The sequence below is a fragment of the Camelus bactrianus genome, chromosome 13 (assembly GCF_048773025.1).
Source record: "Camelus bactrianus isolate YW-2024 breed Bactrian camel chromosome 13, ASM4877302v1, whole genome shotgun sequence".
NCBI classification, from domain to species: Eukaryota; Metazoa; Chordata; class Mammalia; order Artiodactyla; family Camelidae; genus Camelus; species Camelus bactrianus.
This window is the reverse complement of record NC_133551.1, coordinates 77,751,117-77,764,940: the sequence shown is the minus strand read 5'-3', so window position 1 is coordinate 77,764,940 and position 13,824 is coordinate 77,751,117. Positions and strand designations below refer to the sequence as shown.

At 65.3% G+C, this 13,824-nt stretch overlaps 1 protein-coding gene across 8 annotated transcripts in view; it reads right to left on the bottom strand.

The window, feature by feature from the left end:
• MEGF6 (multiple EGF like domains 6) overlaps positions 1–13,824 on the bottom strand; it is a 92,758-nt gene that overhangs the window by 58,958 nt on the left and 19,976 nt on the right. For all 8 annotated transcript variants that reach the window (XR_012511495.1, XM_074377616.1, XM_074377617.1 and 5 more), the window contains exon 4: positions 12,387–12,491. Coding sequence is in view for 7 of the 8 variants with exons in the window: in XM_074377616.1 (XP_074233717.1) it covers positions 12,387–12,491 (105 nt within the window). In the remaining variant the exon portion in view is untranslated. The remainder of the gene's footprint in view (positions 1–12,386; positions 12,492–13,824) is intronic.

The window sequence follows — 13,824 nt, the reverse complement described above, 5'->3', positions numbered from 1 at the left end:
TCCTGACTCCCCCTGGACTGAAGGTCCCTGAAATCAGGCCACGTCTGCTCAGAAGCCCCCAGCTGGGCCTGGCAGACAGGAAAAGCCAGCAAAGAAATTTTGGAGGAATGCTTGCCAAAAGAAGGGAAATTGAATAGCAATGAGTATTTCGTTTGAAATCGGGATCTGAGTGTAAGTTCTATGTTTTCTGCAAAAAGCCCTCCTCCAGCTCCCAGAAGGCCCTGAGAAGGAGAAATGAGGCTGTTGCTCGGAGAGTTAGAATCCAGGCGACCTGAGTGGACCGGCAAGCGAAGCCTCTGTCCTACAGATGGGGACACAGACAGGAGGGAGGCCGGCGCAGCCACCCCGGGCGTCCTGAGACACAGGCCCCGCGGTGCCCACACACCCGGGGAGGGAAGGCTATGGCCCGGCCCAGGCACGAGTCCAGACACCCCGAGGGGCCGCAGCCCTCCGCTCCCCAGGGCACGGGGCACAACTCCTCTGCCAGAGGGCACCTCCCTGCCACCCCAGCCCTTCCTGGCACCGAGGCCTGAACAGAAGCCCTGGTCTTCCCAATTTCAGGAATCCCTGCTGTCCACCCCTAGACAGACCCTGGGAGCCACTCCTTCCCTCACACAGAGCCTCCCCCGCACCGGCTCAGTCTCTCTGCCCTGGCCTGGTGTCGCTCTGGCCACCAGCCTGGCCCCGGCTTGAGCCACCGTGGCTGCCTGACTTCCAGCCTCAGCACCTCGGGAGTCTGCGCCCCAGTCCTGAGTTAAAGCTCTCAGCCTCCCAACAGAAGTGAACCCCCCAGGAAGGCAGTGAGCAAGGATGCAGTATAACCGCCCCCCCACCGCCCCTTGTGCCCCTACTGGACCCCTAGTGACCTGGCCGCTGGCCTTGCTGGCCCCTGCGGCTCCCTGTGCCGGGCGCGACCCCACCTGGACCCGCCCATGTCTTCACAGTCACGTCCAGTGCGGCTCCTGAGGTCCTCAGGGGCCCAGCCGCCTCATTTTCTATCCCCTCCTCCTGAATCCCATCCCCATGGCCACCGCTCTTGAAACTGTTCCCTTTACTGCCTGCTGTCCTCCCGCCAGGACGCAGGCCTCACACGGCACCCAGCTCCCCGGCACGGGGCCCGAACGCGGCAGGGTTCAGCGACGTGCGGGGCAGATGAGTGAACGGGTGGAGGGGGGCAGTGCGCCCAGGCCGCCCTCGCCCTGTCCTGCGCTGGGACCACTCGCGGGTCTCACCCTCTCTTCCCCACTTGTCCCTTGGGCCTCGGCTCCTGTCACAGGTGACACTGGGTGGCCCTAGCGGGGCTGGCGAAGGGAGTGGAGGAGGAAACGCACGGAGCTGGCGCTCTAGCTGGAGCCAAGTCCACGCTGTCGGCAGTAAATCCCAGGCAGCCCCCTGCGCTGGCTCTGGGCTCTCGCTGCCACCAGGGGGCACCAGTGCCTCGCCCCGAGCGCGCCGGAGGGGAAGGCAGATGGTCCCCGCTCTGGGGCAGGAGCCCCTCCAGGAGGGTCAGGGGTCCCTCATGCCCTGTGGTCGTTCTCTCAGTGCCTCCCTGCAGCCCGCAGAAGCCCTGGGAGGGCAGCCAAGGTCGGTGCCCAGCAAGGAGAAGGGCAGGGACACAGCCTGGCCCTGTGTCCACAACGTCTGCCTAGCATGGGGTGAAGCCCGGATGGGCATCACTCCGTGTGCAGGACCAGCTACCCGCCCCCCCATCCCACTGGGTCTCTCAAGTGGCATCTTCCTGGCTGGAACTCAACCCCACCCACCCCCCTGCGGGCCTCCACTGCCTCCCAGGATCCCTGGGGGGCTGCCCGCCCCTGGGGGGTCCCGGGGACAAGAATGGGGTGTTGACAGGTGTGGCAGTGAGCCTGGCCATGGGCCACCACCTCGTTTATTCCTCCATCCATCATCCATTCATTCATCCAAACAGCACAGAGGGCCCAGCAAAGGGAAGGCTTGCCCACGCCAAGCACACGCGGAGGGGCCTGAGCAGACACACCCACTCTCCAGGTAGCACTCCTGTCTGTAAAAGGGGGAGGACTCAGACCGGACAGCGTCCGCCGGCTGCCTCAGGCCTGGCGCCTAGGCTCTCCGGCTGGGGCAGCCGCCCGGCAGAAGCAGCATCCCACAGCACCTAGGGGAGACAGGGCCCCGCCCACCCGGGAGCCGCCCCTGCCCCAGACAGCTGGGCCGGGCAGCTGTCCGACGTGGGGGCCCCAGCCGTCCCCTTCCTGGGGCCCCAGCATCGGGAATGGGCAAGAGCCTGGCCCCTCCACCCCCACTGCCAGCAGCCAGGTGGGGTGATCCAGTCCACGAGCTGCAGTCCCACCTGGGCCCCACCCTGGGTCCCCACCCCAGTGCCATCCCCCAACCCTCCACCCAGTCTCACCAGGAACAGGTGGAACAGGTGTTCTGTGGCCTCCAGAGGCCAGGGTAGGTGGCCAGCCACCAGGCACGCCAACAGTCCTGGGCTCCCAGGACCCTCCTGGCATGGTCCCCCAGACTCCCAGCTGGACACGGCATCCAGGAAAGAGCCCTCCTGCCTCCCGGGTGTGACGGCACGAGCCTGGTGGCACGACGGCCAGCACCTCCCAGACCACGCAGGACGCCCGCCTAGTCCCTGGGGTGTCATCATCCCCAGCCCCCTGCCACAGGGACAGAGGGGCATGGCCAAGGCCACTCGTCCCACCTGCCAAGCTCTGGGTCTCACCCTGCAGCCTGCCGGCCCCTCGAGCCCTCAGAGATGCCACGGCCCCCCGGGAAGGTGGGCGCAGGGGGGACAGGGGCTGGGCTCTGAGTTCAGGTCCCCCATCCCGGAGGCTTCCCGATGTCACATCCTGGCAGCTCTGAGTTTGTGGATCCAACAGGTAGATCCAGGCTGGCTGGGCCAAGGTGGGGTGTCCTCTGGCCACAAGCCACAGAAAGAGCCAGAAATCCTGGCACCTCCCCCTCACAGGGGAACCCAGACGGCTCAGCCAAGTCTGTGTGTGCTCCGGGGGACAGGAGCCAGGAGGGCCCGGGGGGCTGAGAGCAGAGCACCTGGCAAGGCCGGCAGCCCCCACAGCTCAGCCAAGCCACAAACAGGCTGCCAGGCTCAGCCCTGCGCCGGGCCCACCAGAGGCAGGGCAGCCTGAACACGGCCCCTCGGAAACCTCTGTGGCCCCATCAGCACAGCAGCTGCGGAGCTGGCCGAGCTGGAGTTCCCCCAGGAAGGTGTGCCCGTGCACGCTGTTCCACCCAGGGGCAGGCTGTGTGAGCCCCGCAGGCATCAGCCGCCCTCCCGGCAGGGGCTCGAGAGGCCGGCCCTGGCACGGTCCGTGCCTGCACTGGGTGCCGTGCGGGTACTGGCCGCCTTGTCTGGACCACCTCCTCCCGAGACAACCTCCACCCTTCCCATGGAGATGCCCGCCGGGGAAGAGGGGCTCGACCACCACCTGTAGCCCTGGGAGATGGTGGTCTGTCCTGGGTCCAGCCCAGACGCAGTCTGAACCTACCTGCGCCCAGCCTGCCTTGCTCTTGGTCCAGAGGATGGCTCGTGGGAGGGACAAATCCCGCAGTAGGGATTGGACAGCCAGTACAGGGCACGGGCACCAAGACCTAAAGGGATGTGGACCCCAGGCATGAGCACGGCCCACAGGAGGAGGCAGGCAGGAAGGGCCGTGCAGGGAGACGGGGGCAGCAGGTCAGGGCGCCCAGCGGGATAGGGATCCGGAGTTCTGATGCTGAATCCATCCCCGACTTCCCTCGGCACGTGCAACAACAGACGCCCGGAGGGGGGCATGAGCTCCCAGACCTGCTGCCCCGACCTCTAGGTGGGCAGAGCCGAAGTCCCGGGCGCCAGAGCCAGAGCCCCCAGAAGCAGCAGAAAGGCCCAATGGACTCGACGTTCCACGGGACACGGACCTGAGCCAGGCCCTCAAGGCCCAGCCAGCATCAGGCAGAACCGTCTGTCCTGCACACCTCCCACAACGCAGCCGGCGCACAAACAGAAGTCCAGGGGACGTGTGGCTGCACCCTCTGTGTGGGATGGCGACCATCTGGGACGTGGTACGGACGCGCTGGCCAGACCCTCGGCAGCTTTGCTGCCAAAGCCCCTTCCCCTTCCCTGAGCAGAAGGGGCACTGCCCGCCCTTCAGACGGGAGCCCACAAATGACAAGCACAAAGGCAGCACGTCAGAGGCCACACTGAGTGGCATCAGGCTGTCCGGGGAGCTGGGAGGCGCAGAGGGCACCCCTTTGGCCCGTGGGTGCACTGAGCCCAGGCTGGGGGGGGGAGGGGCTCTGCGGGTGGGAACCGGGGCTCTGCACGGAGGTGTCCACTGTCCAGGAACGTTCTGAGCTGACCTGTGGAACCGAGCTGTCCCAGTTTCTCTGCCCAAGGGCTACCACGTCTGCATACACCACTTCGCACTGCGGTTTCCCAGGGAGGCTCTCCGAGTCAAGTGGCCACGTCCCTGGGGAGAGCAGTGTGCGCAGATACTCACAGGCGTGTGGCTCCCCTGCGCTCCGTCCTGCACCCGGGACTGGCCGGCTCCCCCCGCCGGCCTCGAGACCAGCCCTGTGGAACCCGGACACGCAGCGGGCAGGCAGTGGCACGGGGCTTGGCGGGACGCGGCCTCCTCCCTGCGGAGGCCTCTGACCACGCGGAGGGTCGCTGGAGGTCCCCACCGTGGGAGGCAAAACGGCAGGGTCATCTTGCCCTGACCCGGAATGGGGGATGACCCCCGCCGCCCCGGCTCCCAGCAGAGCAGATGCTGGCCAGGGAGACTGACCGGGCGGCGGCTCCCCGCCACCAGCGCCGGCTGGAGACCAGCTTAGCGGGCTGTCGGCAACCTCGCCGCCACCTCCTCCTCCCGCGGTGACTGCCTGTGATCAGCTGGCCTGGCTCCGTGAGATGCTGTCCAGGCCGCAATTCGACCCGGGCGCAGAGGCCAGGCCCTGCTCTGGAATGTCAGGAGCTGCCAGGACCCAAGGGCAGATTCCGGGAGGCCGATGCCAGCTCCCGCGCCTCAGACCCGTCATTAATTACCCTGCTGGGATGGGGAGGCAGGCACGGGCCCCAGGAATCCTGAAAATGGGCAATCAGGGCCTTTCCTGGAATTTGCCCTCGAACAGCTGTGGCTCGCAGGCCGCCCGGCGGGGGGAGTGGACGCAAGGCTGAGAGCCGTCCGGGAGCCTGGGAAGCAGCCAGGGGCTCTCCGCTCGGCAGGGCGGCTCTGCCCCCTGCCCCAGGCCCTCCCTCCCCAAGTCCCAGGGCACTGCCAGGCAGGCGACCCAGACCAGGCCACCCGAGGGGCCCAACTGCTAGGGAGGTGACCCGGCCCCAGAACCAGCCCCAGAGACCAGGATCGCCCCAGGCAGGAGTTCTCCAGAAACTTAGACTCACGGCCCAGCTCGGAAGCTGGCTACATCTTACTGACTCATTCAGGTGCCCACAGGCTCTGACCACCAGGGCTTTCGGGTGACAGGTGAGCGCCAGCCCCAGAGGCTCTCACTGCAGGGGGAGGGGTCAGATTCCCGGGATGAAAAGAAGGCGGCCCGACACACTGGGGGCATCGGCAGTGGTCCTGGATATCCCAAGAGGTCCTCAGAAAGTGGCCCTCTGGCCGGAGCAGGACAGCGTGTCCACAAGGGGCTGGAGGGAGGGCTCAGGCAGCTTCCTGCATGAGTCCCCTTCCCCCGTGACTTCCCCAGGGCAGGGGCCCATCACCTGTGCTGTGGTGCCCAGGCCGAGAGCCTCCCCAAGCGCAGGGGCCTCCACACACTGCACTCCCCTCCCCAGCCCCCTCCAGCCCCCTCTGCTACCCCTGTGCCCTCACCCAGACATGCGTCCTTCAGCCCCTCCTAGAGTGGGCGCCCCCGCCCCAGCCCAGCAGGGCTGTGAGCCGGGGGTGAGGGGGGCCAGGCTTGGTCTTCTCAAGGCCTCCGGGCGGGGGCTTCTCCGCTCCCCACCCTGCGGAGACAGCCTGTGCCAGCGAGTGAGCAGGAGGGCCCTGGGCCTGGGGGCCAGGTGGCCTGAGCCGGCACCCCCCCCCCCATATTGGCGTGGCCCAGAATACGAAGTGCAGAGCCACGCACCACGGGCAGCAGGGGCTGGAAAATCAGGCACTGCAGTTCCTTGGCAACCTGGCTTCACCAGCCCAGCGAGCTGTCAGGAAAAGTTCAGACAGACACCCAGCATGGCCCTTCGGCCCCAAACACACCCAGGGGAGCTCCTGCACCCTGACAGTCAGTGCCAAGGTGGCGACAGCCTAGAGACCACATAGGGTACCTGGGCCACAGAGACCTTCCCCAGACACCACCCACCCCAGCAGGGACCTTTACCCAGCCCTGCCCTGGTGGATCCAAGAGACTGTCCACCAGCACTGAGTCCATCACTGACCCCAGCCACTCAAGAACTGCCAGGGCTCAGTGGCCTCTTCCGGAAAATGGAACAAGCACCAAGCGCGGTCCAGGGCACACGCAGGACTGGCTTTGAGCCCAGAGAAGGGCATGTCACTGGAAGAGTCTGGGACGGTTTCCCGGAGGCGTGGAGAGGACAGTGTGGCCAGGGCAGGGGAAGGGCAAAGGGCAGATGTGCGAGGTCCTTTCAGGGACCACCTAGGAGGGTGGGCGGGGCTCTAGCTTCCATCCTGCCTGGACAGCAGGTCCCACGGGCCTGGGGTACTTGAGACACTCACTCACCAAATGCCCAGCCTGGAGGCCTGGGGGCAGAGGGGTGAGCTCACAGACCCCCACACCCCAGAGGGTCTGCAGTAATTAAGTCATTAGAAGACCACCCCATCTCAGAAGCCAGCCCTGGGAGAGGCCTGCAACCCCATTGTGCGCGGAGCAGGCCTGGAAGACACAGGCATCCTGAAAGACAGAGGCGTCTTTGTGGGCGGGGGGGAGGCGGGTAGGGGACAAACCTGGTAATTAAACGATTCACAGAGCGAGCATGAATGCCCTTCCCAGAGTCAGCCACTTTGAAAGGGGCTGGGAGTCTGCGCATGGGCCATCCCCAGGCTGTCCTGGAGTTGGGGTCTGCTGCCCTGCTGCCCTGCAGGGACGTGGACCACCGAGTGCAGGGCCGGCAATGGCCACACCTGTCCCAGCCGATTGTCACGGCCAGCCGGGCGAGGCCAGAGGGCAAAGTCAAAGCCACCCACCTCTCCATTCAACCCACCAGGCCCTCCCCTCCCTCGGGCAGAGGCAGCCCCACCCAGGAGCAGGAGCCACCAGCAGAGGCCCAGTGCCAGCTCCTGCAGGGAGAGCTGCTCTCTGAGGCTTTTGGGAACTGTCCTCAAAGGAGGGGTTTAGTGCAGATAAATCGGGCGTGTATGAAGTCACACTGTCCACTGGGGTCGGGGGGGGGGAGAGCAAAGTGGGGCACGGGGCCAGGGGGCGCCCAGGCAGTTCCGTGCACCCGCCAGGGAGGGGAGCATGTCCCAGGCCTGGTCACGGCCCGTGGCCACGAGCAGCGCCCGGTGGTGTCGACCTCGGGCCAGGGGTCAGACTCCCACCCTCAGACGCAGCGGGCGGCACTGAAGGGCCACGGGGAGGGCCCACTTCCTCTCCATTAACCAACTGTCCCAATTTAGAAACAAAATCACCCTTGAGCTAAGGCCAAGGGCTCAGGGCACGCCAGGCCTGCCTCCTGCCCCTCGGCTCCCTGGTGGAGCCGGGGCCCCACAGCTCCCCCAGCGCCTCCCGCCCGCTCCCAGGCCCCTCCCACCAACTCCCCGCTCTGGTGGGGAAACAGAGGCTTCTTCAAAGAGGGCAGGCCTGGGTGGGGAGGCTCCAGGCGGGACCACTGATGCCTCTGCCTGCAGGGTGGGGTGGGGTGGAAGGGCGGGCCACACTGGGTCCCCAGGGCAGCCCCCTGGCTCCAGTCATCCGGCTGGCTCACAGAGAGATGCTAAGGCTCCCTGCATTCCAGGCTGAACCTTCTCTGCCATCTGTCCCCACCGGCCCTCCAGTCCAGACTGACTGGCTCCCTCCACTCTGCTCCTCTGCCCCGCCTTTCTCTCACCAGGAAAACCCACCGATTCACCTACACCTCTCCAAACCTTCCTCAGCTCACAGGCTCACCTCCTCCAGGAAGCCCTCTGGACCACCCAGCCCTCTCTAGGCATCAGTCCTGGAGCTGAGAGCCTACTGATCCTGGGAGTGAGAGTCCCAGAACTGCCTGAGAGATGGGCCCAACCGGCCCATTTTACAGGTGAGGAAACTGAGGCCCAGGGGGACCCAGGGCCAAAGACTCTTGGACCAAGAAGTACCTAGAGGTGACCCAGGCCTTGAACCTCAGAGTCTGTTCTCATCCCACGAGGTCAGCTGAGACCAGGTCATGAGATGACCAGTGGGCATTCTGTCACCATTTATGCCACAAAAGTAAAATATATTAAGAGGTTATGTCAGAGCAGGCAGACAGCTAGATGTGAGCAGAGAAAGGGGGACACAGACCAAACGGCAGGAACTGGGCAGAAAGGAGGGGCCCAGGCCATGCAGGAAACCACACATCATGTGAGCAGCAGGGGTCCCTGGGCAGAGAAGGAAAAGCAGGAACCTTGGGGCTGATAAGGGATCATGCCTTTTGGGGTGACAAGTGGCCTGGAGAAGAACAAAGAAAGATGAGAAAAGGCAGGAACTTCTAATGTAACCTTTTGCTTATTATGCCCTCATTTCAATAAAATTGGCCTTGCAGATCAGAAGTACCCATCCTGCACCGACGCCATGACACTTCCGATCCAGACTAAACAAGGACAAAAATCCCTCCTCCCTTCGGGAAGGTGGAGCTGTGTTGAAAATCAGGGAATACGACCCCACACCCTTCCCTCCCCAGTGAATATTCCGCCCATTCATTTTCACACCCTATGTAGCTAACTTGCCAGGGAAGCTCAGGGCAGCCGCTCCCCTGAGCTGCCCGCTCTTGACGGGACAAGAACCTGGAACACTGGTCTCATCTATCGGCAGCAGTAGCATGTTCTTAAGGATACGTTTTCTCATCTGTTCTTTCCCTTAAAGGTTCAAGGCCAGCGGCCACAGAAAGCGATCACCTGGTCCCCTGCAGATCTGGGAGCCTGGGGGCCTCTGCCATCCCTCACTCGGGCAGCATCCAGCCGTGCTCTGGGTGCAGGGCTGAGACCAAGCCACATCTCCCACTGGTGAAAACCGTTCCTGGGCGGTCCGACGGAACTGATGTTCTGACGGTACATCTCCCAGGGTCCGTCTCCCTCCTCCACTGATCCAGAGTGCCAGCCCGCAGTCCTGGGGGGTGTCCCGACCCCAGGCCACCCTGAGAGACAGGCCACGTGGGAGCTGCAGTTACCCCAGGAACAAGGGACAACCCCCACTGCCCTCACACCCAGCAGGCCAGGCCTTTGGGGAGAGAAGGCTGTCACCACCCCAAGGCTCTTCCGCCCACCAGGGCGCTCTGCGCCTCACCTGCACGGACGCGGGCAACCCACACAAAACCCCCACCAAACGGGGCAGCTGGGGTCCCGCACGTTACCCTAAGTTCCCCAGGGCATCTGGACGGCACGAAGCTCACCCTGGACAGACAGCCTGTGCCGGGCAGGCGGGGGCTCTGCTGGGAGCGCCCAGGGCCGGGCCCCCACCCCACCCTCACCCCAGGCCCCGCCAGCACAGGCCCCCTTTGTGCTCCTGTGGCCTCTGCAGAAAGTCTTGTGGGGAGGGGAGGTGGGCGGCAGGCCGAGGTGGGCAGGCGGTCCCAAGTCCCAAGTCTCAGTGCTGTGGGGGGACCAGATGCGGGAGGGGCTCTTCCCTCCCCTCTCTGCTCTCCACCCTCAACCGGCACGGTCTCTTTCTCCCTCCCCCACTCTTTTGTTCAAATGAAAGACTGGGGGAACCAGAAAAAATATGTCTTTTATTTTCAAAACTGGAATCAATTATAATCAGGGGGTCGGTTACATATGCCCAGCTGTGCTGGGCCTCAGGTTGGCCGGGTCCAAATCCCGCACGGGGGACAGGAAGAGGGCAGGGGCTGCCCCCGCAGGCGGCACAGCCTCACATCCTGCCCTCACTCCAGCCCTGCACACCCGGCTCTCATACTCATCCTCGCACACCCAGCTCTCACTCTCAGCCTTGCACACCCAGCCCTGCACACCCAGGTCTCACACCAGCCCTGCACACCAGCCCTGGACACGAGCCCTGCACACGGGCCTGGACACGAGCCCTGCACACGGGCCTGGACACAAGCCCTGGACACGAGCCCTGCACACCAGCCTTTCTCCCAGGAGACGGCGTCCTAGCAGGAGGCCCAGCGGCTGCCCTCAGGCTGTGTTCACCGCTCCCTAAAGGCCACATCTGCTGCCCGACTGGCCGCTCTCCCAGGAAGGCCACAGGGCCACGCCCCTCTCTCCTCTGAAGCAGATCTCAGCAGGGCTCCACCCCAAGACGGCAGGCCAGAAGGTCCCAGACCACGCTCCCAGCCCTAGCTCTGCCGAGCCGCGGGCAGCTGCCAGACACTCCCTGACCCTGGTTTCCTCTTCCCTGAAGTGGATGAAGTGAGGACTCAGGGAGGTCACACAGGCAGAGCGTGGAAGGGACAGGCAGGTGCTCCCGCCCAGAGAGGCCACCCCAGCAGTGACCGTGGAGAGCGGGGGCTGCTCTGGCGGCAAAGCCAGGAGGCCAGGGAAACGGTGAGCCTGTGGTCGCAGCCCCCACCCCACCAGGAGCACCCGAGTGCGGGTCCCTGAGCCCACACCCCCCTGACCTGCAGCCCCCCCACCCGGGGCAGAGCCCTCCCCGCTGTGCCGCTAAGCCCTGGCGCCCTCTGGTTCGCGGGGGGCCGGGTGTCGGGGGTTCACGGGAAGGGGAGGAGGGGGTCCGCAGAGAGGCTGCTTCCCCGAGGACGAGACCCAGGACGGGCCACGTGCAGTCACCTCCTGGACGCCCTCCCCAGGCAGCAGGGCCCTCGGCCTCTGTGCTACTGACGGTCAAGCCACAGCCCTGTCCCAGCCACCTCCCCGAGGCGGCCGAGGCCAGCACATCCCTCCCACCACGACCTGCACAGCCCAGAACTTCTGAATCAAACCGAAGCCCAGCAGAGCGCGTTTCCAAAAGGTTAGACACACGCGCCTGAAGGTCCGCAGGGCGTTTACCCACAGCCCCCGGGGCCTCACCAGGGACCCCTGAGAAGAGAGTGTGGCAGCCCGACCCCTGCAGCCCAGCCTGGACCCCAGCCTGGACCCCAGCCTGAGCAGGCCCGGGGCGGGGGCTCACCTCTGTCCAGCCCACAGAGGGGCTCGGGGAGGCCTGGCTGAGACTTGGAGCCTGGACGGCGCAGGACACAGGGCAGGCGCCCCGCGCACCTGGGGGCGAGGCACGGCCCTCGCTCCATGGCCCGGGCAGCCGCCCAGAGCCCGGGAAGCGCAGGGCCTTCCGGCCCACAGTGGGCATCCAAAGAGCCGTGGGAGCCGCCCGACCATCCGAGACAGTCGTCAGCGCCCCTGAGTCTCGGCACCCGGCTCAGAACTCCGGGACCAGCTCCCCCTTCAGCCAGGCTCTCGGTGGGCACAGAAAAAGGTAAGAGGGCAGGGGTCTCCTCTACAAGCAGGGCCTCCATTCTCCGCAGTTTCCCGGCCTCCCTCCGGTTGCCTGCTGGGTATCCAGAGCCTTAAAGCGCATGGCAGGATGTACAGCCCGGTGTCCACCTGGAAGAGGCCCCCAGCTGCCCGCCAGAAGCAAGTTCAAAGCCCTGGAAGCCGTCCAGAGAGTTTCATTTGAACAGCAGCCCTGGCTCCGCGCCCGGTTCCGACAGGACCCCGGGAGCCACACGTTCAGGGAGGAAACTGCGGACAAAGCAGAAAGCCGCAGGGGGCGCTCGCGCCTCCCCCCGCCCAAGCAGCCAGGAGGAACGTTTGCAGGGGTTCTCTGACGACTCCTCATGCTTTCGTCTGCACTTCCCTTTATAAAGTTTCTATCACCCCCTCCCCCAACCCCAGCACCTGCTTTAAGGCTGTCCCCACTGGCAGCATCCCCACACGACAGTGTCTGAAGCGTGACCGTCAGTGGGTCAGGCTTCAGTTTGCATGTGAGGTTGACCCCAGCAGTCACCTCGGGCAGGACCCGGATGTCCCCCATCCTTCAACATGAAGGACACGAGAGGCTCTGACAAGGTGAGGGTGCAGCTCGGGGACCCCCGGGACGCGCCCACCTCCACGCCTGCGGCCCCCACTTGCAGAGGGCACTAAGGACTAGGATTGCAGGTGCAGAGGCATCCGCTGAGAAAGGGGGTGGCAGGGTGCCCCTCCTTCCAACAACCGCAGGTGGGCTGCAGGGAGCAGAGAGAGGGCCCTGGGCGCACCGCCTGAGGGAGACTTCCCTGCAGGGCGGAGCCTGTGCCCACGGCCAGCCGGGGCCTCGTGCCTGGAAGGGGCTCCACTCACCGTGCTGACAGCGGGGACCCTGGAAGCCTCGAGGACAGTGGCACGGCTGGGCTGAGTCGGGCACACAGCGGCCACCGTTAAAGCAGAGGCTGGCGCTGCATGTGGCTGTGGAGAGAGGGAGAAGACACTTGAGGGGGGGCAGGAGCCTGGGGGCACTCCCAGCCCACCACCAGGACACAAAATCCCTGGGGACCCCCTCCATAGAGTCTCCCCTAAGGTGAGGCCTCAGGCCTGGACAGGACTCGGAAAAACCCTCAACGCAGTCAGGAAAGCTCGCCCCAAACCGTAGCCCTGTAAGCGCTTGGGGGCCCCTGGGGAGGGCCCCCCAGGCAGGCAGGCCTCTGGCCCAGCTCTGCTCTGTCCTGGGTCACACCCGCCCCACCCCCACCGGGGCCTGAGCCCTCCCCACACAGTTCAGCCTTTCCCACCCAGCTTTGTCCCACAGTTTGGGTGGGACAGAACCCCCAAATCACTTCAAGGGGCTATGAAGGAGTGTTCCAGGGCATTTTCTGGGGGAAATAGGGAGAGGAGGAGGGGGCAGCCCACAGCTAAAGACCCTAACGGTGGACCGGGCCGTCTCACCTTCAGAAGGGCCAAGACCAGCCCAGGCCCCCGGGCTCGGGGAGGGGAAGGAGGGAGGGTCCGGGCAGGGGCTCAGGGCTGCGAGCGGGCTGGCCTGCTCCACCTTCTCCAGAGGAGACTCCCTGCTCCCAGACCCTCTCCCCACACCCCACCCTCAGGTGGGTCCCGGGGGGTGCCCCCGGCCATGCTGAGGACAGGTGTGTTGATACCTGAACGCACTGCCTTGGGGTGCCCTAGGGCTCTGAGCCCCACCCTCCCAGCACCAGGCACTGTGGAGGAGGTGGCTGCTGGCCCTGGAGGCAGGGGCTCCAGGTGGGAAGGGCAGGTCCAGTCCCAGCCCTGTGCTGGCGAGGACCCCCACTGGGCTGGGCCGGGGGCCTCCTGAGGGCTTCAGCATCAATTTTCTTGGCCCTGCAGCCACCACCCTCGTGTCCTACACAGGGGAGGGGAAGGCCAGGGCAGGTGGGCTGTACCTCTGTCCTCGTGACCCCAGCAGCCAGGTCCTGGGTCTAAAGGCTTCGGGGGTGCTTGCTGGGTGAATGGACCCTCTGAACAATGGCCTTAACCCCCAGCCAAGCACCCCAGAGCCCAGCGTGATCCACGGGTCCAGCAAATTTATGTATAGCTGTCAGCGTTCCCGCCAGGAGCAGGGAATGAATCTCGGATGGTGGGAGACTGAGGGAGGGATGCTGGCCAGGCACACGGGTCCAAGCAGCCCCTGGACCAGCCCTGATGAGGAAGCCAGGGCTCAGAGACATGCAGCACACGGCTCCAGGTCACACAGCAGTGGAGGAGGGACCAGGCTCAGGACTTCCTGACTTATCGCCTGGAGTCAGGAGGACCCGACCGGGAGACA